The sequence below is a fragment of the Pteropus medius genome, unplaced genomic scaffold (assembly GCF_902729225.1).
Source record: "Pteropus medius unplaced genomic scaffold, Ma_sr-lr_union100, whole genome shotgun sequence".
Taxonomy (NCBI): domain Eukaryota; kingdom Metazoa; phylum Chordata; class Mammalia; order Chiroptera; family Pteropodidae; genus Pteropus; species Pteropus medius.
This window is the reverse complement of record NW_024344378.1, coordinates 44725842-44750601: the sequence shown is the minus strand read 5'-3', so window position 1 is coordinate 44750601 and position 24760 is coordinate 44725842. Positions and strand designations below refer to the sequence as shown.

The 24760-nt window shown below is 48.6% G+C and overlaps 1 protein-coding gene across 4 annotated transcripts in view; it reads right to left on the bottom strand.

Moving 5' to 3' along the window:
• Nucleotides 1-16274: 16274 nt before the first annotated feature.
• Nucleotides 16275-24760, bottom strand: part of PALD1 (phosphatase domain containing paladin 1) — a 76089-nt gene continuing 67603 nt past the window's right edge. For all 4 annotated transcript variants that reach the window (XM_039872028.1, XM_039872030.1, XM_039872027.1 and 1 more), the window contains 2 exons: nucleotides 19113-19268; nucleotides 16275-17078 (listed from right to left, as the gene is read on the bottom strand). In XM_039872028.1, coding sequence (XP_039727962.1) covers nucleotides 17021-17078; nucleotides 19113-19268 — 214 coding nt within the window. In that variant the 3' untranslated portion in view covers nucleotides 16275-17020. The remainder of the gene's footprint in view (nucleotides 17079-19112; nucleotides 19269-24760) is intronic.

Genomic DNA, 24760 nt, shown 5'->3' with positions numbered 1-24760 from the left:
AACAAGGACCTCTCATGGCAGGTAAGGGGGTGCCTCTTGACTCTTATCTACCCAGGCCTCTCCTTTCTCAATAGACCCTGTCACCAAGTGGGTCAGTTCCAGCTGGGGTAGCTCCTTCTCTGGGCCCAGCTTGTGCTCACTTGGCCTAAATAAATCGTGACCCCAGAAGGGCTAGGTCCACCACCTTAACTTCCCCTGCCCCTTCCCAGCTGCCTGATGAAGTCTTTTCCAGCCAAGACACCCCAGGCAGTCACACACACAGGCAGTAGCAGACTGTGTCTGCTTGGCTTTCCACTGTTCAGGATGGGAGTAGCTCTGGTGCAGCTGAGACCAGGGACATGGGTGAGGTTCTCATGGGGTGGTTAGGGTTAGTGTTGCACAGAAAGAGATCAATCCCCCTCATAGACAGGACCCTCAAGAGCAGCCAAAGACTGACATAAAACTCACAAAGAAAATGACCCCGCCATACACGGACCCAAGACTAGCCATACAGACCTATCACGTGACCCTTGATTTTGATCTGAGACTGATCCCCAACCACAATCGGTTCTCTTAGTACATTGCAGTCACATAAAACTGCCCTTGCAAACTCTAGGCTCCCCAGCTGTAAAATGAGGGCCTAGAGCCATGATTTCTGCACGGCTTGCCCGCTCAGAGGGGCTAGGCCCTGATTCCACAAGCAGTCTAGTCCCTGACGCTCAGTGCACATGGCCAAAGGGACACAACAGCACCATCACACAGAACCCGCTCAGTGGACATACCCCAGAAACATCACTTTCCTGATCTTCGAAGAAGCTGGGCTCCATTTTTCTTTTTCTTCCCAAAGGCCCAGATATGCCACCCTGGAGGCCAGAACCAGAACAGCTGTTGTTTTGCAGGGTATAATCGGAATTTGCTTACTGTGGGGCTCTGATTGTACATCTGGGCTCAAAGTTAATCTCCAGAACAGCTGGTTCCTGGTTTCATCTTAAAAAGGCAGTCACGTCAGCTTGTTGGCAGGACATTGGCTTTTCCCTGAGGAAACCTAAAATCCCGGTGAGACTAATCGGTCACGCAATAAGGTCGGCCTCCAGGAGAATGTCTTCGTCTCGCATTCCTCTTTATTCACAGGAATCCTCATCTTTAGAAATGGGATCTCCACCCAAGGTCTCCACCATGGCGGTGGGTCCGGGCGGGGGTGGGGGGGGCAGTAACTATGCGAGGACATCATTCCCGCCCACCCCCTCAGTCCCCATGGTAACAACACGGGACTTGTCGTGATTTCATTTGTAAAGCATCTTTCCAAGTGGGAGAAATTGAGAGAGACCTTACTCCCTTTCTTTGCTTCTTCACTTCCCTTATTTTTCTCTCACCAATACTAAGAAATAACATTTCTTAAGTGCCTACTGTAGTGTTTCAAGGACTGAACAGGTACTGGTGCCTTTAATCTTCCCAACAGCCCTGTGAGAAGGAGGTACTCATGCCCATTTTAGAAACGAGGCATTCCAGAAAGTCGAGGACCTGCCCTCGCCTTTGTTCTCGCAGCTTCTCCACCTTCGGACTCTTGAACATCGAGAGTGTAGTGTGCGCTGTCTCTCCTCACAGTCCTCACAACCGTCGTCAACACACTGCCTTAAAGTGGCTGACAAGGACCCACTTTAGAGGGATGCTCTCAGGGGGAGCGCTCTCTCCATGCCGCCCTGCCATTCACTTTCTTAAAATGTGATAAAATATGCATAGCATAGTATTTATCATTATAACCACTTATAAGTATACAGTTCAGTGACATTAAATACATTCACAATGTTGTGTAAGCATCACCCCTATCTATACCTGACGCTTTTTCATCATCTCCAACAAAAACTCTATATCCATTAAACAATATCCGCCCCCCACACACACCAGCCTCTAGTAAGCTACATTCTATTTTCTGTCCTATTCTAGGTACCTCATACAAATAGAATCAGAAAATATTGGTCTTTGGGTCTGACTTCTTTCATTTAGCATGTTTTTAAGTCCATCCACGTTGTAGCAGCGTCCTGCATTCCTTTTATGGCTGCATAATACTCTATCTATTTTGTTTATCTATTCACCCTTTGATGGACACTTGTGTTGTTTCTACCTTTTAGCTATTGCGAATGATACTGCTATGAATATTGGGGTAAGAGTATCTGTTTGAGCCCTGCTTTCACTTCTTTTGGCTATATACCTAGGAGTGGGATTGCTGGGTCACACGGCAGTTCTGTTTATCCTTTTGAGAAACCACCAAGCTGTTTCCACCGCCCGCCACTAGCTTCTTAGCTAGCCTCTCTGCCTTGACCTTCCTGTGCCCACCTTCCCACCTATCAAATCAGGACTTGAGCACAGATCCAGCTCATCTCTCCAGCATTGGGAAGACCATCCTCACACTCACGGCTGGTCCATGGCAACTCCAAGCCTTCCAGGCTCCAAGGACCCAGCCCTGCCCCCCACTCCACCCTCCCTTTAGAGATCCTCTCTGGGCAGTGGTCACCAGCCAGTGGGGGCAGGGAGTAGAAAGAAAGCTGAATGGGTGGGCAGCTATTACTGGGCCTCAGGGTTCTCTTGCCTGGTACACTATCTCATTCTGTCTTATTCATCACTGTTTCCAGAGCCCCTAGCACAGGCTGGGCCTGGCACATAGTATGTGATCAATAAACCTTATTGAACGAACGAATGAATGAATGAATGTTAACATGTATCCTCCCACCTAAGCCCCCCACCACACACACACACATACACATAGGACTGTGAGCTCACTGGATAGCCATGGCCTATCCATCTCAGTGTCCCACCAAGTCTGGTGTGAAAGGGAAATCACAAACAAGAAAACAGTTTGTGGAGCCAAAGCCAATTAACATGACTGAGAACAGACCAATTAGGTGGGTAGGGTGGGCAATGAGACTGGGGGTGGGGGTGGCTGGGGGAGAAAGAGAAAGAGAAGTTATATGAGCACTGGAGCCCTGCTCCTGAGAAAGACAGCTAAGAGCTGAGGCCGAGCTAGAGGGAAAGCTTCTGGCTCCTCACTCCTCACCTTTCTCGTGCCCAGGAGCAGCCCCCCAACTCCTCCTCCCCCCAAAAAGGCCAACGGCACCCCAGCTCTTTGCCCTTTTACCTCAAAACAATTTGAGACCCACAGTGTGGGAGCCCATATGTTTGGAGAAAAGGGCTTCTGACCAGGCCCAGCCTAAGTGCCCCTGCCCTCAGGCACAGGTGCACAAGAGGTACAAACTCAGAATAAAAGTCAAGGTGAGTATGGGACTTCAGGGTTTCTTTTTTGTTTTTATCTTTATTTACCATTTCTTAAGTGCCTATTGTGAGACAGGCCCGGTAAAATATGCATAATTTCATTTAATTTTCCTAAGACCCCCACTTTACAGATGAGGATACAGCCTAAGAAAGATTTGCTATCTTGCCCAAAGCTTAATGCTGGGAGAGTGAGATTCGAGCTAGAGTTTCTGCTGCCAGTGGCCCTGGGTATGTGTCCTGCTCCTGCTCCCAGTCCACGCCCCTCCAATCTGTCTTCCCTTGACATCCACCCCTCAGCTATTGCAGACCTGAGGCAGTGCCCAGGTACCCTAAATCGCTCCTTTCTTCCCAGTCAGGGCAGAGGGCTCTCATAGGCCCTCCCTTCCCTCTGGGTCCTCACTCCTTCCACTCTGGCCATCTTGCACCATAGGATCTTAGCCTACCCTGGCTGTGCCCCTTTGCTCTCCTCAGCATTTAGAAATGACTCCCACAGGATGTACGTAGCTTTCCAGGGGCTAGAATGAGGGGCACACTTGGTTTCCCTACCCAGGGCACTCACTGAGCCATATCCCAGCTCCCATGCCCACCCTCTGGACCAGAAGATGATGGGGAAAGCTAAATTGGGAATTCTAGGGAGCTTGAAGAAAAAGAAAAAGAAAGAAGTAGGAGCATGAGTTTACTGAGCATCACTCCGTATCAGACACCATGCTAGGGACACTTCCGTCACTCTAACCCCTTCAGCTGGAAGGTCACTCTAACTCCATAGGCAGGACAGGAGAGGGGGTTGCTCAAAGCCATGCAGACTGGTCCAGAAGACCTCACTCCTTAGCAGCCACTCCCTTCCATTCCCAAGGGCCCTGGCCTTCCCCAGAAGGCCAACTGCTGAGACATCAGTCAATTCCTGGAGACGGCCTGGGGATCCCCCGACCCCCGCCGCCCCTTAAACAGCAAGCTGGGCAGAAGTGAAATAAAGAAGCCTATGTTTAAGCCGGAGCCAGTTTCCAAACATAAACATCTGTTTATGATTTCAAAAACAAAACAAAAATATGGTTTGCTGAGCCAATTCACAGGGCAGAAGAGATGACAGGAAATTCTATAACTTTGTTAAGAGCCCAAACTGCTTTTCAAGTCCTTTGGAAACCATTTAAACCATGCAAATGTGCTTGTTAAGCAAACTGTGCAAATTAGCTTGTAAGCCATGGGTAATCCCTCGTGATTCTTTTGCTACCTTCAGCAGGTGCCACAGGGACCCCAGCTGCGTCGTACAGTAGCTTATTCTTGGCTATCATCTGTGCTGTATATGAAAATAACATTAGGGCTTTCATTAAAAAGGTTCAGTGATTTAGACATTCTGGTCATTTCTTCTCTAAGTATGTCCCCCAGCCATTTCCAAAAAGCATTTGTTTGTTTACTGTCTTTGTTGCAGCAACAAAACTGGGCCGACGGGCTCAAATTGGTACCATCTGGAGTGCACAGCATTGCCAAGGCCTTTCAAGACCAGATGTGTACAGCGGCCTACGCCCTTACTTGCTAAGTGAACTTGAGCAAGTGGCTTCCTCCCACCCCGAGTCCCTGGTTTTATGTGTGTCACCTGGACACACTAACAGCTAAGTCGGGGGTTCAAATCATACGTGCTCCCATGTGTGGGAGGGGAGCTGATGTGGAAATGGCTACAAATGCGTTGGCCAGCAGCACTAAAAGGGGGTGCTGCCCATGGGGCGACGCCCGTCCTGCCTCAGAGCCCACAGACGGCGGGGGAGCCTAGCGCACTCTCAAAGAGGGTGTCCAGAGCTGGGGAGCACTATCAATTCCATTTTAGAGATGAAGAAACTGAGGCTGGAAGGATTGAAGCGATTTGTCAGGCACATATTACATGCTCAATATTATCTGTTCATTCAAGAAACACTCAGAGACTCTACTGTGTGTGGAGCTGCAGGGGCTGAAGCACACCCCGATCTGTAGCTCGGTATGCTCTGATACCCTGCTTTCACTCCCCACCAAGACACCCACTCCTGCTAGGACACTCTTTCCTCCTCAGCAGACCTTCCCTGGAAAATGTCTGTATGAAGCTGCGATCCTGCCAAAGATAGAGTAGCCCAGCGGGGAGAATGCCGACCTGTGTGCTGATGGGGGAACCCAAGGCAGGAGAGACAAGGGCCTGCCGCATGCAACAACCTAGTGCAAAAAGGAGGGAAGGACGGACCAGGAAACCCAAAGGGAGTGGGGTCGCTCGCAGGGCCACAGCCCCTCCCCCGCCCCGTGCTTTCGTGGCCCCCCCACAATCCTCCCTCCACCAGGGCTTTCACACCACCCCCCCACATTCACACCCAGAGCTTTCCCTCCAAGGAGGTAAGAGACAGAAGGTTGTTTTGGCCACTCAGAGTCTACATTCTTCAGATTCTCTCCCATAACCCTTGGGAGGAAATTTAGCCCAGTGGACATTGGCATAACCTCCTCTCGTGAAACACATAAACACACTCGAGTTTATTCCCATGTCATAAGCCCAGGGAACAACCAATCGCACCTGCTTTGGTGGAAATGCCACTCAGGGATGGAACAAAACCCACGCCTGGCCACCCAGCAGCGCCTTTAGGGAAAACCCTGGAGAGGAAAGGAAACGAAGCTTTCTGGCACAAACTCTGACCGACTGCTTCTTCAGGTAGGGTGACACTTTCAAAGACATGTCCACACTGACATTTTCAGTAGAGGGCAAAGTGGACAAAATAAGGACAAGTGTAGCCTGTGTTAAAGCTACTTCATCTGATTCGAAGGCCTATCACTGCCCTCCCATGCCGCCCCCCCCCGAGAATTTGTCCTTGATTTAGAGGAGTTAAAACATCCTTTAATATGATAATATTGTAATGGTGGTTAATTTCTTTTTAATGGGGTTACTTTGCAAAAATGTGCATCCTAATATTCTTTTGAAAATTCCATTCGTTTCTGCAATCAAAATGTTTGGGGAACAGCTAGAGAAAACACAAAAGGGAGTCTCCCCCGTCCATTTTGGGGGGTCATGGTTTTTGTATTTGCTTTGAGAGCCTGATGTAAACTCTGGATCCTCTCCTGAGAAAAGTATATAAACACAGTTTCGCATGCAACTTCAAGCCTCTGATACCCACGGACCTCTCAGTGAGGAAGGAAGAAGAATGTCTCCATCAGCACATGCCTGAGAGACACCCATAGACCCAAATGTTCTTAGGAAATGTGATTTTTCTCGGTCTCCAGGCTCTGGGTTAGTGAATGGTACTGATCCAGATACTCGAGTGCATCTGGAGAGGAAAGGAAATGAAAGCTCACTGGGCAGCGAGTCAGCACACTGGCTCTGACCTTGGCTCCCTGTATGATGTTAGCCCCTCTAGCCTCAGGTCCTTCATCTGCTAAGGGAAGAGGTTGGTTGAGGTGAAGCACAAGCATCCCTTCAGGGGTCATATTCCAGAAGTGAATGAATTTCCAGTAGTGAAATCCACTAGTAAGAAAACAGTCACCAAATGTTCATTCACTCACTCTTTCAAAATATATTTCTTATGCCTGCTAGTTGTCAGGTCCTAAGACATTCAGAAATGTATAAAACCCAGTCTCCAGCCCCAAGCAGTCTCGAGTCTATGGAGAAGGCACGGGTATATCAGCAGCAGCATGGACTTGGTTAAAGGGCATCTTGACGATCTGACTCCCAGCTCACTCAGGGATATGTGACCTTGAATACATTATGAAGCCCGTCTAGTCTGTAAAACAAGAGACAGTAACCCCTGCCTCACCTGATTGTGAGGCTTTGGTGAAGTAATAAATGCAGTACCCCGACACGATGGAAACCACCATGTAGGCATTCAATAAATACAAGTCTCCTTCCTCCTTTCCTAGGAAACACAAATATTTTGTGAATTACTGATCCGTCAGACACTTACTGACCACCTTCTGTGTGTCAGGCACTAATAGACCCTGAAGGCAAAAAGACAAACCACATGCAGCCCTTCTCTTTAAGGAATTCGTAAATTAGTGAGGATTGTAGATAAGGAAACAGACAATAGTATGAGAAGTGCTTTTGAGAAGTGGGCACAGGGGCACATGGGTGTTCTCTATACGATTCTTTCAAATTTCCTGTAAGTTTGAAATTTTTCATAGTAGAACTATGGCCACAGCATGCTTGAGAAGTCAGAACCCTTTCTGTAGGTACCTTGAGAGACCGGAATCAAGCTGAATTTGGAAGCATGTGAAGGAGTGAGCTAGAGAAAGTAGAGAAGGCACCCCAGGCAGAGGGGAGCCAGAGGTAAGTTCTGGAGGTGTGAGAGAAAGGGAAGGGGCGCTGCGTCAGAGGGTGCCTAGGCTGCCTCCTCCGTTAAATGATAATAATATGCCTACCTCCTCAGGCTGCCAAGAAACAGCTATAGGTGATGACATACATTAAGTGCCAGGAAAAGGGCTGTGCTGATGATTCCCTGTATCTCCCCCACCCCCATCTCTGGAGGCTGCCCCTGTGGACCATGTCGCTCGGATCCCCTTTGGTCAAAGGAAGGCATTGACAGTAGATCAGAGGATAAGAGCAGATAGGTCAGGATAATTACCCCACCTCCACCAGCCCTGCATTCAGTGATGCTGATACGGCTGTGGTGGTCCCCTCTACAACTCAGTTCTTATTGGACGATACCCCGAGTCCCCTAAAGATACCTGTAGCAGGCTCAGGTAACACTGTGCTGTCTCCCTCGGGTCCAGGGGCAGTTATCACTTTACCCTGTAACTAGTTCCTGGGCACCTCACCATTCCAAGCCGGTTCTCTCAGTCCTGCCCAAACCTCTGTAAATGGTCCTTTCATTAAATTCTCTTCACCATCTGAGCTAAGGTCGCCGTCCCTCCTTTCCTAGGAACTTAATTGCTACAGTGCCTGGCGCATAGTGTATTTTTATATTAAAAGTATAATTAAATATGTGCTCTAGTTTCCTCTTCCCAACATAGCATCCTCAAAATGTCTTTAAAAGTATCTATTTTTAAAATTCTATGCCAGTGCTGGAATAAGAAGAGGTCAGAAATTGTGAGGAGTTCCTGAAAGACAGAAAGCCAGTGGGATCAGATGGGCAGGAGAGATGACAGTCCTCAAGTCATAAAAGTGAATGCTTGTGTGAGAGGAGGGATTAGCTTCAAGAAGATTCCGGCTCAGAGATATAGAGCTAAGAAGGAGGAGGAAGCCTGGGCCACCACAGGGCATGAGTCAGAGCTGGTGGTGGCCCAGAGCTGGAGAGTTTGGCTCTCCCTGTGCCCCTCAGTAGTCCCAGGCCAAGGTGGGGTAGTGGTGCTCCAGGCAGGGCACTTAGGGCAGCATCCCAGGACTGTTATACACCTAGCAGCAAAGTGGCTGTCCAGAAGGGCAGCCACTGGCACACACTATTGTCAGCACGTCTCATCCCTTCCTTGTAGTTGCCAGTTCAGGTTGCGCTAAATATGCACAGATCTTACAAACAGGATCACCTGAAATCTCAAGACAAAGATAAATGCACAACAAAAATCACCTACCACTGACAATATTAAAGACAGCACCAAACTCATTGAAAAAGAAGAACTAACATCCAAAGAAAGACATAACTGGATAAGTCTTCAAGTAAGAATAATATTTTCAGAGAGATGAGGCTTATTCAACCCTAAAAAAAAACAAAAAACCAAAAAACAAAAAACTGGAAATCTTACAAATTAAAAACGTGACCTGTTTTGTATGGGTGGAGGGAACCTACCACGCTCCAATCAGAATGGTAAAAATTCAAAAGACTGACCATATCAAGCGTTCATAAAGATATGGAGGCATTGGAAGTCTCCCATGCTGCTGGTGGGGATGAAACTGTTGGGAAAAGTTTGGCAGTTTCTTAAAAAGTTAAATACGCATATACTATATGATTCAGCCACTCTGCTCCTTGGTACTTACCCAAGAGAGATAAAAGTATACATTTACACAAAGACTTGTACATGAATGTTCATAACAGTTTTATTTGTAACAGCCAAAAACTGGAAACAACCTAAATATCCAACAAAGTGGGTTAACCAACTGAGTTATATCCATACAATGGAATACTACTCCGCAATAAAAAAAAAAAATGAACAAGTGAAGTACATTAAACACAGACGATTTCAAAATAATTATGCTGAATGAAAGAAGTTAAATAAAAAGGAGTACAGACTAATGGCCCCGTTTATATAAAACCCTAGAAACGGCAAACGAATTTATGGTGACAGAAAGCCGATCAGTGGTTGCCTGGGAAGAGGGATGGTACAGAGAAGTCCAGGAAGGACGAATGACAAAGGGACGAATATATCATTATCTTGTTATAATTTCACATGTGAATACATATGTCAAACTTATCAAATTATATATTTTAAATATGTGCAGTTTATTTCATGTCAGTTGTACCTGAACAGAGTTGTTTTCTAAAAGCTCATGGAACCGCACACACACAAAAAAAGGTATTTTATATTAGAAAAGGAATGTTAAAATGAACAATATTTTTCTCACTCACTTTTGAGTATGTTGGGTTATACAGAGTACCTCCAAGTGAAAGAGTAAGAGATATAATTAGTAGTCATTTGACAAGTCTTAGAATTTGGGGGGCAGGGGCATATTTTTCAGAAAATGAGAGAGTTAATAACTCCATTACCCAGGTAATAAACCTTTTTGCAATTCAGGAGTTTTCCAATTCTCTGCTTGTAACAAAATTACAGGAGTACATAACTGAATTAGCAGCTAACGAAAACATTTCTTAATGTTTTAATGAGAGATCATGGTGTGATTTTTGGCATATTACTTAGAAGAGGTTCATAAAATCAAGTGGCGTTACTCTAGCAAAAGTTCACCTCCACCTACTAGTTTATTGAATACAAATTCCCAGTGCCTACATTTATAAGAATAAAAATGGATTATCTGAAAATAATAAAATAACTTGCAAATGTAACCAAGAAAAATATGTAAGATACTCATAAACATTAAAATTGAGGAGACAATTACTGATGCAGAGGAGGCTTTTAAATATTTAGGAGGATAATACATATGATTTTACATTAATATCTTGACAGAAGATATTCTGCCCATGTATTATTGTGGAAAAATGTTGGTAGTTTACCAAAATTGACCCAAGGAAAACTAAAAATCCTAAAAATGCTAGTAAACATAGAAGAAACAGGAAATTTTATGAAAGACTCATCCCTAAAAAATACCAGCCCAATTTTAAGAGTTCTATAAAACCTTCATGAAACAGATTATACATGAGTTACATGAACTGTTACAAAATGTTGAAAAAGATAGAAAGCCACCCAACACAATTGTAAGGCTATCACAACTCAAACAACACTAAAAAGGATAATTAATATAAGAAAAAGAAAAATAATTATGAACATAGATGCAAAAATCTTTTTAAAATATTAGGAATTCAGATTCAGCAAGAGGAAAACATCATGACCAACTAATATTTACTTAGAAATGGATTATTCAACATTTGAAGACCTTTTGATGTACTTTCCAATGTTAACATATTTTTAAAAATCTGTCTCAATAGATGCCAAGAAAACATTTTAAAGTTTAAAATCCATTCAAGACTTTTTAAAATTAGCAAACCAGGAATGAAAGGAAATTTCTATAACATGATAAAGTATTTCTATTTGGAAACTAGATCAAGAAATATATTTAGTGGTGAAATATTAGAACTATTTCCATTAAATTCAGAAAGGAGTAAAGATTATCATATCTCAAACATTGTACAGGAGGGTCTTATTGCATAAGACAAGAAAAATAAATACTAATTACAAATACCAAAAAGAAATTAAACAGTTATTATTTTCTGGTAATATGATCATCTATCTCCAAAATGTGAGAGAATTAAGAAAAAAAGACTATTAGAGATATTAAGTAAGTTCAGAAATGTGGCCAAATTTAAGCAAAAAAAAAAAAATTAGTTTTTTCTTCATCGGCAATGTTCAATTAGAAACTGTAATAGAACAAAATTCATAATTGCAAAACACTATTTAAAAAACATTAATAAACTCAATGATAACTGGTATGACTTATAGGAAGAGCATTAATAACTTTTATTGAAAGACATAAAAGAAATCTATTCCTTAAAAGGGAGACTCAAATAGTAAAAGAATCAATTCTCCCTGTGTTAACCAATAAATTAAATGTAATCCCTATCAAAAGTTCTTGGGGGACAGCAATCTGGCTCTAGGCATGATGTGATACAGAAACTCAAAGTCAGAGATGGTTACTGGAAGATGAATGGATGCCAGGGGCAATGACAATCACATGTCTACTCTATCGACCCACGTATACATGGGAATCTAATGTGTGACTGTAGTTAAGGAGTTCAATAAATAATGTGGTGCCCAAAGGATATCCACTTGGAAAAAAAATAAATTATATTCTCTACCTCATGTCATTCACAACATATTTATTCCAGATTAATTAAAACACAAAATAAAAGATAACACTGTATCAGTATTCAAAGAAAATATAGGCAATAAATACACAACTTTGGGTAGGGAAGGTCTGCTTACAAAGACATAAAATACAAAATGCATACATCTGATTTTATCATAACTTACAACTTCTCTATGACAAAATACAGTCTTTAAAAGTTACAAGATGAGATAAACTGGGAGAAAGAATTAGCTGTCTATCTATCTATTCCTATAAATGAAACAGATTGTTTAAAAATTAATGCCTATTAATTTAAAAAAGACGATCCAGTAGAAAAATAACTGAATACATAAGAGAAAATCCAAATGGCCAATAAACGTATGAAGATTGGCAAAATTAAAAAGACTGGTGACCTCAAATGTTGGGGTGGGAATGGGGAAACGGGTGTTTTCATAAACTATTGCTGTTTAATTCAGCCCAGAAGATGGCCTCATTTAGTTCAAAGAAAGAATTAAAATTACTTTTGGACAGTGGAGACCCACTGTCACATAGGGTTTATGGATGAGTGAGGTGGGTGGATGGTAGAAAAAGGAAAGAATAAACTAAGAGGAAATGCAAAATGAAACTTAAAAGGCCCATGTCATATATAATCTATCAGTGTGACTCACAGGAAAGAAACATTTCTTGTGGGTGTTGAGGGGGACCTCTTTAAAGTACACAGGGGTTCAAACAACATCGAGTCCGAGAACCACAAGACCTCGAGAGAGGTTTTTCGAAGTAGTCATGCTTTCCCCTCACCACCTCCCCAACCCACCCCAGCTAGGGCACTCTTCCAGGATTGACATTTCTCTCCACCATCATGGAAAATGTCAGAGAGGATTCCAGTTCTCAGAGCTGCCGCCAACATCCACCTCTGAAATGAGCAACGGGGCGGAATCAGACACTCTCTGGGCCGAGGGACCCCATCTATAAATAGGGATCATAATACCTTGTGTTATTGTTGGAGTTTTCAATGGGATGATGACTCTACACAAAGCCAAACACAGTGTCTGACAAAGTAAGTACTCTAATAAAGAACATAATAAAATAAGCAAAGGTTATTGACCTGGTAACAGATCAGGCGCAGTGTGGACCAAAGGCACAGAGAAACAGAGATGACAGGCTCTAAGGGAACATGGGTGTCTGCTGATATTTTAAAGCTAACAATAATCTAACATATGAGAAAGTGTTACCATCTTTACAAATCAATAAGAAAAAGACAAACATCCCAAAGAAAAAGTCAGCAAAGGACAATCATAAAAAAGAAAAGATAAATGACTGATAAACATTAAAAAGTTCAGACCTCACTATTAGTTTAAAAGAAATATAAAATTAAACAAGTATGAAATTCTATTTTGAATCACCAAACTGGCAAGAACTTTTCAAAAAATGTAATAGGCAGTCTCGCAGGAGTTAGGAAACGGCATGTTCATAACTGCTATTTGAGACTGTAAAATAGGACATTTCCAGAGGACAAATGAAGGTGCATTTCAAAAACCTTTAAAATGGGTATTCCCTTTTAGGAAATAATCAGGTTTGCACCACCATGTGCAGATTTGGAGGTATCGACCACAACCTCCTCCATCCTCCCTCTTCCCCATACACACATCTATGGGGAAGGTTGAGCAACAATTTCCTGCCCCTCTGGGCACAGCCCACAGGACAGGTGGCCCCCACACCTAAGACGGGAGCGCAGGGCAGTGCAGGAGAGAGAAAGACAACTTCGTCTGGCTGAAACTGTAACGTATGAAGTTGGAAATGGGGGTGGTCATTTTCCCCCAGCAGTGTCAGAGAAGATTGACCTTCACCAGAAAGGACGCGGCAGCTGCCCAGAGAGGCGGGGACAGGGGTGAGGGTGTACTGTTCAGGTCCTCAGAGCTGCGGACACCAAGATGGGATATGAAGTGCAAAATGTTTACTTGGAGAATTTTCTGTGAAGGGTAAAGGAGGAAAAGGCAGGAAGGGCCTTCGGACCACGATGCGAGTCTGACACTGTGGAAGGAGAGCGGCAAGGAAGAGCCAGCCCACACTGCCGGTGGCTCCGAGCAGACCGACAGGGAGGCCCCACGCAAGGCTGCCAGGGAGACAGAGCCGCAGAGGGCTTCTGGGCTCCCTGGACAGTCTTCCAGTTCCCAACTCTGGTCACCCCCAGGCCCCACTGCATTCTTACCAAGGCTCCCATGAGATCTTTCCACTGACCATATTTTTACGATCCCCTTATTTGCTTAAGGTAGCTGGGGCTGTTTTCAGTAATATGCAATCCCAGGAGTTCTAACTATTACCTACACAAAGACTTGTGTTTGATAATGTTCTTTGAGCTATTGTCTATAAATTTTAACATTAAAAATAACCCACATGTAAGGTTGTCTATCTTGATAGTCGTCTGGGTCACACAGATATATGCATTTGTAAAAACTCATCAAGTGGTAGACTTAAGATTTGTGTTTTTTGGACGAGACCTGTAGGTAAGTGGGGGACTACTCCCGAGCACCCCCAAGGGCTTGGAGAGAGACTTTACAAAGTTGGTTAAAAATGATTATGTGCTTACTATGTGTCAGGCACTGTTCTAAAGTTTGACATGTATTTGCTTGTTCATCAGAGGCCATTGACCAAAGGAGCTACTGAAATGTGAAAAAGTACTGTCCGTGCCACTAGATGCCCTTTGCAGGCTGGAGAGGGCCTGAGGAGCTTGGGGGACACACCCATGAACACATCACCCACTCCTGTGAATTCCCACCCAGACCCCCTCACCTCAGGCAGAGAGAACTGCCACATCCACTCTTTCTCTCTCTCTCACACACACACACACACACGGACACATGCACACACCCTGGTGCATACACCTCTACATTTGCATTCAAAAACCACACAGAAGCATCCTAAGACTCGGCTGTGCTGGGAAATAACCCGGGGAGGCCTTCTCTCCCAGCCTGGGGAGATGACCAGCTCTAGAGCAATGGGTGCTCTGGGTTCCATTCTGATCACCCCAGCTGACCTTGGAACTATATCCCACAGGGCCTTGTTCTCCTATTCCTGGAAGGGCTTTGGTAGAAGCCCGGGTCTGTGCTCTCTCTGCCTTACTATCCCTACTGCCTCTTTATACAGCAATCTCTCAATGTAAATGTGTTCAAGCATCTAGGGGCCAGAAAGAGCCGAAAAGAGATTCCAAGGGGAGTGAGTGAGAGGAAGAAGTAGAGGCTGAAGTTCATCCTCCTTCATAGCCCCTGAACTGCCACCTTTTTTCATTTCCCTAGAGATAATAATCCTTCACACTTTAGTGTGAATTAGGCTGTTATGGTGCTTTCTTCACTGAGAGGCTCAGCATGATAGCCCTGGGCATCCTGAGTGAACTTGTAAGACACCATTGCAGATGTGAGGAAGAAGAGAGATGTCTGTAAAAACCCACCTTCTCTTAGAATGAGGAAGGCCAAGGGCAGGTACTCTAGACTCACCCTGCCCACCGACATTTACTCTGAAGGAGCAGGGACCCCAGCTTGCATCTATGATGCCTGCCCCACATTGAAGACAAATCAGCAGCCAGGCGCACTTCACATTTAGCTGTTTTTAATACTCGAAAGCTCTGTATGAAAAAAAAAATCACAAATGAATCCTCACAACATCCCTGTGAGGTAGGTAAGCAAGTATTATTCTCCCATTTTACAGACGGGAAAACTGAGGCAGAGAGGTGAAGCGACTGGCCAGTGGTCCCAGCACAGCTGAAAGTCAGGGACAACTGTGAGAACACAAAGGCTCCCTCCCAGTTAAAACCCAACCTCTGACCCCTCACCTAAACCTTGTCTGCAAAGAAATTAAAACTTTTAACACATGCAAAAATAATAAAAATGAAAATAACAAATCTGAAAAGGTAGTGAACAGATATACAGTAGTTTTGCAAAAGAATTCAGCCAAGATGGTCAAATATTTTCCAATACTAGGTAGATATGAACAACTTCAGCCTCTTCTCTTCTTTCCAAACATGACCGGGGACACATCCACCTGTTTTTCCATAGAAGTGCATGCACCCAACCAAAGAGAGGCCTCCCTGGCCCCACTGAGTCAGCCCAGGAGGACTGCTTCCCCACTCTTCAACCTCCCAGCCCCCAGAAGAGCTGCAAGGTTCAACTCAACACCGCCTGCCTCTCCTGCCTCTTCTGAACAGCTTTCCCACTGTCTAGATGGAACAGATCCTGGAGGCCTCTAACTCAGAAGCACTTAGCCCCTTCTGCTTCCACTGGAATGGTCCTCAGCAAGGACGGTCTGAAATCCAGGTGACTCCTCATACCATGCTTGCTTAGCCCACTCTCACACAATCCACTGTTCACTCAGGTAGCCTAGCTGAGTGAGGGGCTCCTGCTGCGACAGGTGTGAGTGGGGAGGGGACTGATGACATACCGGACCATCTTGGGCTGGTGGGGCAGGGAGGAGGTATGGAGGGACCCACAGCTGGCAGTTTTGGCTTCTTTAGTACCTCCCATCTGGGCCTCCAGAAAAATGGAGCTGGCTCTTCCACAGGGCTACACCCACCTTCTGAAAGTTCTTTCTTCCTCTTGAAAGGAGCTCCCTGATGTTACCAACTCCTTGGAAACACATACAGTCCTGGGCCTGGGGGGAGGTGCAGGGGGAGAAAGAGGGGAAAGGAAGGCAAGGCCTCTGCCAGACCCATCGGGCCATGTGGTTAGGGTCCTCCTTGAAGCCTCCAGGCTGGAGATGGGCATGAAAGGTGAGAAAACAGGGTAAAACTGCCTTCAAGGTAACAAAGCCAAGCAGAATACTGCCCACTCCCCAGGGAGGCGAGGGCCCGAAGAGCAGTGCTCAGGCAGCTAGCTAACTTAGAGAAGCCAAGAGGGAAAGCAGCAAAAGAATGAAAGAGAAAGAAACCGAAGCTGACCTGTTACTCTGCTCCACGGTCTTGTCAGACTGCTGAGATGGGACAAGAAGGAGAGGATGGAAGTGGAGGTGGCAAGTAGCTTTGTTTGGCAACTTGGGAAGTGAGCGCCTTGGAAGGCTGATGCCAGCCCTCCCTGGAAGGCGTACGCACTGGGTTTTTCTGGAGGCCGTCCACATACCCGTCACTTACAAGGTATGACCGTGTGCTAACTGTCTGATAAAAAGCTCTTTCAAAAAAGGGGTCCCAACCCCAGTCTCTCTGGGAAGCTGGGGGACCATTTCCTCAGGGCCACTTCAGTGCAGGCCACCTTGGGCACCCCCAGCCTTCATCGGGCCCTACAGCAGGGAGCAGCGGCAGGGGGAGCACCTTCTACAGGGAGTCCCCGGCAGTGAAGGGCTCCAGGCTGCGGCTCGGCTCCTGCCAGCGGCAGCGCAGTCTCGAGAAAGGCTGGTCCTCCACGCTCTCTAGCTCAGGGAAGCCCAGCTGGTTGAGGATCTCATAGACTCCAGCCTTCGACGCCACCTGGGGAAGACAGCAGAGATACGGGCAGCATTCCAGCATTTGGGTCACCCTGCCCCACTTTGTGTCATCTGGGCTCTGAAGGACACAGGCGAGCCTGGGGCCCAGCACTGCTTCCTACCAGCTCAGCAACCTGAACAAGTTTGTGTTTTGACTGCGATTAACGGCTCTGAGCTTCAATTTCTTTATCATGGACTTAATAGTCTCTACCTCCCAGGACTACTGTGGAGAGCTCCATAACCACCGAAAGCACTCAGCAGATGGAGAACAGTGTGGGAGGCCAAGCACGCCCGGTGCCTGTGTAGCCCTGACACTCCTGCAGGGATGGATTCTCAGGAACACAGGCTCCCAGCATTACAGCGAGGGCCCGCAGGGAAGGCTGAGGGAGGCAGCAGGGACACAGCAAGAGCCTTTTGGCTGTGAGTTTCAGCTATGGGCCTCCACACAGGTGGGTTAGCTGGGGCCTCCCTAGACACCCCCCAGGAAGCCCTGTTGTCCAGTGGCCCAGGCCCTGGCACTAGACCCAAAACACCCAGGAAGCAGCCCCCTTGTCACCCCACCATTCTGGGAGGTGGAAAGGATGCAGGACCCACTCAGAACAAAGGTCCCTCGGTGCCCCTCACCCCCATCTGCCATTCATTCCCAGGGGAGAGGGGCCCTGAAGCTGGAACCCACACTGCTCACTGGACCAGCAGTTCTCTCTTTCCTTGGCCTCCCCCAACGCCCACCACCCAGGTTTAGATGGGGAGGGGATCGAGCTCCTCTCCAGCCCTTGGCTCCCCCGATTCCCACTCTCCATGCAGAACGCAAGCAGAAGTGTCCTGGGACCCCACCCAGGGGCTCAAAGAGGAAGCTGAGCCCGGGCCTGCTCAAGAGGGTGGCCCCGACGTGGCCTTGGTGCGACCCATGTCCTATCAGGTCTCCTGACTCAACACTCATCCACCCGAGGGCCACGCTCAAGGCTAGTCTTCAGCGCAACCACCTAGCAGCCACCATTCCTGCCGCCAGGCACGACAGTGGCCTCCTTGCCTCCGTTCCCTCCCAGCTCGGACCCCACCCGCACACCCGCCTAAGCCCATCCCCTTCCTATACCCAGTCAGACCAGAGTTCCTGGCTCCCTGTGCTTCCTTCCACCTGCCTGCCCCATAGGAGCTAATGCCGGCCTCGAGTCCAGATTAGAACCGCCAGGACGGGCTGGCGAGGCTAGGAGGGGCCAGCGTCCTGGTGGAGAGTAATTACAGGCCACTGCAGGGGAGGGAAGGAGGCCGCTCTCCTGACCTAGAGGTGCCAAGGCAGCAGCTCTGCTTATAAAACCAGCCAAGCCAGGGGAAGAGCCAGGAAGAGCCAGGAGAACGAGCAGAGAGAGACGGTGGAGGTAGAATGCAAGGGCAGTGTCTTAGGCCACACATGGTGGTCCTTGGGGCCAACCAAATGGCTCTAACACTGACCGCAAATGAGGTACTTAACCTCTCTGTGTTCAGTCTTCTCCTCTGCAGAATGTGAGAGCAACAGTTGCCATGGAAGGCAGAACTTCTTAACACAGGGTCTGGCAGATGGCCACTACTTGAATCTCATGGAACCCCCCACCACAGCCCTTCTAAAGTGGTGCTGACAGTATCCGTGTTATTTCCATTTCAATGTTGAGGGCTGTAGGATAGAAGGGTTAACTAACTTGTCCAAGGTCATACTGAAAGATGGCAGTGGCTGGGCCACCTTGCCTCTCGTAGGGTGAGGGCTAACACATAATGGGCATGTAGCAGCCAGGCAATGTTGGCCTGGGGGTCACAAGGAGCAGGGGCCCAGCCTGACACACGGCCCCTGTTTAGTGCCCCACACGCCTCGTCTCCTCCCTCCTCTTCATTCATTTATTCATTTACTCCTCAAACTTTTACTGACTGCCCGCCAAGCACAGACACTGTGCTAGGGACCAAGGTCAAACAAGACTGCTTCCTGGTTAGCAGGAGCCTGTCACTGGGGTCCCCACAGGTGATGCTCAGGGCGGCCTCCGCCTCCCGCCTCTCACCTCCCGCCTCTCACCTCCCGCATCCAGGTGCTGAAGGGCCTCTGCCAGGAGTCGGCCTTCTCCAGGTGGAGGTAAGCATTGAAGAGCACCAGGTAGACATAGCGCTCCAAGTACTGCAGGCTCCGCAGCTGCAGCCTCTGGACCTCCTGCTCTGATTTGGCTGCCTTCGCCTGGAAGATGGCACGGGGCTGGAGTCAGCATGGGTGTTCATCTCCCCACCACACACACTCACACACAGCACACAGCACACACCACACACATCACACAGATACACTCACACCTATCACATACGCCCCCCCACACCCACTCAGACACACATACCACCTACACTCACACCATACACACTCAGACACATACTCACATACCACGTAAACCCCTACACCACTAGACACACACACACAACACATACATATACACCACATACCCACTCACGCACACATACATGTCATACAGACACCCCTTACACACACACACACTTCTCACTCGCTCATCAACATACACACACACACACACCCTCTACTGCCCTTAGCACCAGGGTGGGGACAGAGGAAGGGACTCAGATGGCAAGGCCAAGGATGTTGCTCCTGCCTGAGAGTCAGATGGCCACTCCTGGGAGGCGTGGGCAGGTCACCCGGCCTCCCTCGACCCCCACTTCCTCACTGTGAAATTATAACCATCATCCTGTTCCGAGTAGCAAGCAGACGAGGACACAAGAAGGCTGCCACAGGAAGGCTCTGTGCAGGTATTGCGCTTGAGGTGTGGAGAGCCCCTACCACATGGCAGGCCCCGCAGCCCGGACACCAGCTCTAACCACCAGAGAGGACTCTTACCGCCAACTCCTGTCAGCCCCAAGTGAGGACATCTCCTCCCCAGCCCCGCACCCTCCCGGGACTAGAGGAAAGACTCTTGACTCCTCTCTCTTCCAAACCCTTGAGCCTCCCTTGTGGAGCAGTAGATATGAGGTCTCTCAACAATGGCCTGGGCTCTGGCCTCCAGCTGCTCTGGGGTGAGTTCCCCTCTGCCTGTGCAGAGTGAGAAACCCCAGCTTGACCTCTGACCCTGACTGGTCCCTGAGTTTGCCTGTTTCTCAAATGGTTCAGGATCAGAGATAAAAAGGCATCCCTATGAAGCTCAGACCCCAGCCCTTTCCCTCGCCAAGGCTGGGGACAGAAAGGCCACCAGGGCCAAGATGCAGCAGCTTAGGGAAGGGAGAGCGGGAACAGCCAAGCAATTAAAGATGGGTTTCCAGAAAGTGTGAGATTCAGCTGGGCTGTGAGGGCCTGGGTAGATTTGGATGGAGAGAGTGAGCACCAGGTGGGTGGCAAGAGGTGAGGATGGTGCCCAGCAAGTGGGGAGCAGAGAGGGGCCGGCCTGGCTAGAACGAGGATGTGGTAGGACAAGGGGGACTCTGCTGGCACCCTGACACCTCGGAAGTTGACTCTCTGCCGGATTCCCAACCCTCTCATGCAGATGCCTGAGCCCCATCCAGACCAATCATATGAGACTCTCCGAGGGGTGGGCCTGGGCGTCAGGACTGGGGAAAACTCCTGGGTGAGTCTCTGTGACCAAGGTTGAGGGCTGTGGCCCTAGCACTGGGAGCCAGAGAAGGTTTAGGGGAAAAGTGACCTGTTAACATAAGACTCATGGGAAACGAATGCTCAGGAGGAAGGGGACTTAAGGGGTCCCCTCAAGGTTCTCCTAGCTGTAGGGGTCAGGGGCAAGCCAGGGGCCAGGGCCAGGACAGACGGAGCCAGTTCTCCCCCTGCAGGGTCTCTGCCCCGTACCTGACTGTGCTCTCCCACTCACCACAGATGTGCTGCCCACCCTAAAGAGAACACCATACCTCACCTTGCACCCATATCCCCAGGGCCCACCACACCAGCTATAAGGAGAGCTGGGGGCTTGGGGATGGTAGAAGGGTGGAAGTTAGACAGAGATAGGGCCCAGGAGGGTCCAGAGACCCACAGCCAGCGCTCTGACTCCCTCGAAGATATGAACCGGGTTCTGGTCCCGGTTCTGCCATTTAAACTCTCAGCATCCCCTCACCACCACCCACCATTTCTGGAGGTGGGGTTGCTCAGTAAAGCAGAGTATGAGGAAGCACCTGGAAACCATGAAGAGCCACAGAAGTCCATTCATTTATGGAACAGGAGGGTGGGCTATGACACACACGCACAGGCCCAGCCCGTGGAGACCTGGCGATGACGGTGGTTGTGGGGGTGGAGGTGGGGGGTGGAACAGAGGACAGATGCAAAGCACCCAGAGGGGCCGGATCATGGGATCAAGGCAGGGCAGGGAGCTGGACTGGGGAAGGCATCGAAGAGGTGATATTGGAGGTGGGTTAGGAGAAAGGGGGGCAGAAAGGGAGGGGAGGTGTTAGAGAGCGAGGTGTCTCTGAGGTAGACCGAGGGGGAGGCGTGGATGGCAGCAGGGGTGGGAGTGATTTGTGGAAGCAACACTCAGAGGCCAAGCCAAGCCACGGCCCTATAAACAAAGGGGCCAATGAAGGCTTCCGGTGGATATGAGGGTGAGAATGGCTCCCATGGCTGCTCCAGGAAGATGGGGAGGGGTGCAGTATGCCTATTGTTTTAATGATCAACAAACAAACCAAGTGTTCAAAAAACATGCAATTTTGTTTAGAATTGGACCAAAAAAAAAGAGAGAAAGAAAGAAAGATATTCAAATACAAACTGTGGCAAATAGAGTGCAGCAGCTCTGGTTCTCTACGGGTATTTCATGCTGCACAGTGCTGGAGGCATTCACCACCGCCATCCTGTACGCCGCTTCCCAATGGGCCTGGAGCCCATTTAAATCCATTTTCTTAGAAGGAAGGAAAGGTCATCGCCCGCAGGCCCAGCAGGCAAGAGCCATTTTAAACTACTTTCAATGAAAGCTCAGGAGAAAAGTCCTGAGAGCATGCAAAGCCCTCAGCTCAGGGCCTGGCCTGCGCACACAGCCACGCCAGCCCTGTCCTCTCTGTGCCCCCGCTCCAGTGGCGACGGAGGCCTGCTGCCCCCAGAAACACCAGTGAGGATTGGTTCTGAGCAATATTAGGGGTGGAGAGGATAAGTGATTCTTTCTGAGGCCTACTGACAAGGCAGGGTAGAATTATCTCTAAATTCAGACCACTGGCTGGGTAAAGGTTCCATGGGCACATCCTGCCCAAAGTCTGTAATTTAAGACAATGACCCATCTTCCTATCAAGGCCCTAGTTTCCTTAAAATCACCCATGTTGGCAATGTCTGAGGAGGAGGACAGGCCAGCCACCTCCTACTGATAAAAATAGCGGAGCTGTTTTTAAATGGCCTGGCAGGCCAGGTTGTCATTAGCTGTGGTGCTGCGGGCAAGACCTTCTCGACCACTGGGACTGAGCCCTAAAATAGAAGGGCCCCGGGAAAGGGGGCCGGGGCGCTGGGCATTTCAGGCCTCTCAAACCTGTGGCCAATAGTGGTTTTCTTGAAGCTCTGCTCTTTGCTGGGCCACCTGGCAGAGACTCACCGAAGCAGGGTTGACGAGCCTCCCCAGGTGTGTCCAGGGCCACTGCATGCCACGTGCTGGGCTGAGCATATCACATCCAGGTCTGTTTATTAGATTCTAATCTGCTCTCCCAGAAACCATATGAAGGAAGAGGGATATCGCATTTCACAGGTGAGGCTCTGCAAGGTTAGGTAACTACCCAAGGTCACTCAGTTCCAAGCTGGGACACAAACTCCAAAATCCCAACTCCCCTACCACCCTCGTCAACCACTCCCTGCCTCACTCTTGCCTCAGTACTTATACCCTTCTCTTCTCCTACCTGGAAAGCCTTTTCCTCTGCCAGCCTGGCTGTGCTCGGCTTGTCTCTCCAGGCCCAGGACAAGTCCCCACTCTATTGAAGTCTGCTCTGAGCACTCCGGACCCAACGCCTACCCTTCCCAGCCTCCTCTGCTCCCCAAGACATGCCTGGCCTTGACAAGGTAAACTGGAGGACAGGCGCCAGATGATAAGCAGGTTTGTATCTCCCTCCTCCCCACCACCCCGAATGTGAAGTAGGGTTGGTACACAGCAGGTGCCCGGTTGGTCAATGAGTACTGACTCCCTAGGCCATCTCATCTGGTCTTACACTTCCACTGTCATCTAGAACCTAGATTCCCCCACATGTGCACCTGGGAATCCAAATGTAAATATGCAACTGCCTGCTCAGGGCTTCTCAAATGCACCAAACATGTCCCCGGCGAACCTGCCCAGCTCTCCCCAAACCTGCCGCACCCGCAAGTTTACCCAACTTAGTGGCGACTCCACCCTTCTCGCCACTCAGGCCCAAACATGACACCCCTCTTCGACCTTCCTTCCTCCCTCAACCTCACACCCAGCCAGTCAGGGAATATGATCGACGCTATTCAAAACCCTTCTAGAAGCTGCTCACCCTTCCCCCGCGGTCCAAGCCACCTCATTTCAGTGACAGCGCATGACTGGCCTCCCTGCCACCAGCCTCACCCTCATTCCTGCTGCCTGTTCTCAACACAGCACAAGTGACTCTCCCAGAACATTTAGTCGGCTCCTCTGTTCAACACCCTGCACTGGTGCCCACCAGCAGAGTAGAGGCTGAAGTCCCTGTAACCGCAGACCAGCCCACTTCCGGTCTGCCCCCACACCCGTGTCCTCCAATCTCCTCTCCTGCCCCTCCCTGCTCTCTCCTTTTGCCCCTCGAACACACCAGGCAGTTCTCACCTCAGGGCCTTTGCACTTGCCATATCCTCTACCTGGATGTCAGCATGTAACTCTCCCTCATCTCCTTCAAGTCTGTGTTCAAATGCCGCCTTTTCACCATGCCCCTTTCTGACCCAGACGCTATGTAAAACTATAAGCCCCTCCCCCACAGACATATCGCTTCCCAACTTGCCATGACTTTGAATTGTTCCTCGTGTGTCTGCCTCACTGGAGTGTGAGTTCCATGAGGGCAGGGACCTTCATGTTCTGTTCATGAGGCCTCTCCAGCGCTAGCACAGTGCCTGGCACTGAGAAGGTACACACTAAATGTTTGTCAAATCAATGAATGACTAAATGCTGACATCTTATATATTTTCATTAAGCCCTGCATCAGACCGTCTGGGGTCACCTAGATCAACCCCTTTGCTTTCCAGAAAGGGAGACCGAGGTTAAAGAGGTGAACTGACCCCCAGGGTCATATGGAGAACTGGATGCAGGCACAAGCTCCAGGAAACAGAGCCCCGGAGGAGAAACAAGAGGAGCGAGAGTGGCCAGGCTCAGGACCTGTGTCAATCCAAGCCAGACGACATCCCGCTACTGGAGCCTCCCTGCAGCCCTTTCCCCTACCCGCTCAACAGGAACAAGCATGGCCTGGTAACCTCTGCCCTCCAGCGAGGTGGAGTCCAGGCTGAGTGGGCAGCAGAAGACAGTCCTCAAAGATGGCTTTAAGGGGCGGGGTCCCAGAGCTCAGACGCCACTTTCTCAAAATTCGAGGCCGCCCCTCTCCTTGGCAGACATTGGCACCCAAGCAATCAGAGCCAGGTGCTTCCAGGGGCTTTCCGTGAGTCCTTGCAAACTCTGTCCTCAGGCCTGTGTGGTGGGGGGGCCTGGAACAAAAGGAAGCTTTCTGTACCTTGTCCTCAGAAAGGGAGAAAATGCCCCTTGGCCTATAGCCAGGTAACTGGTTTTCCAA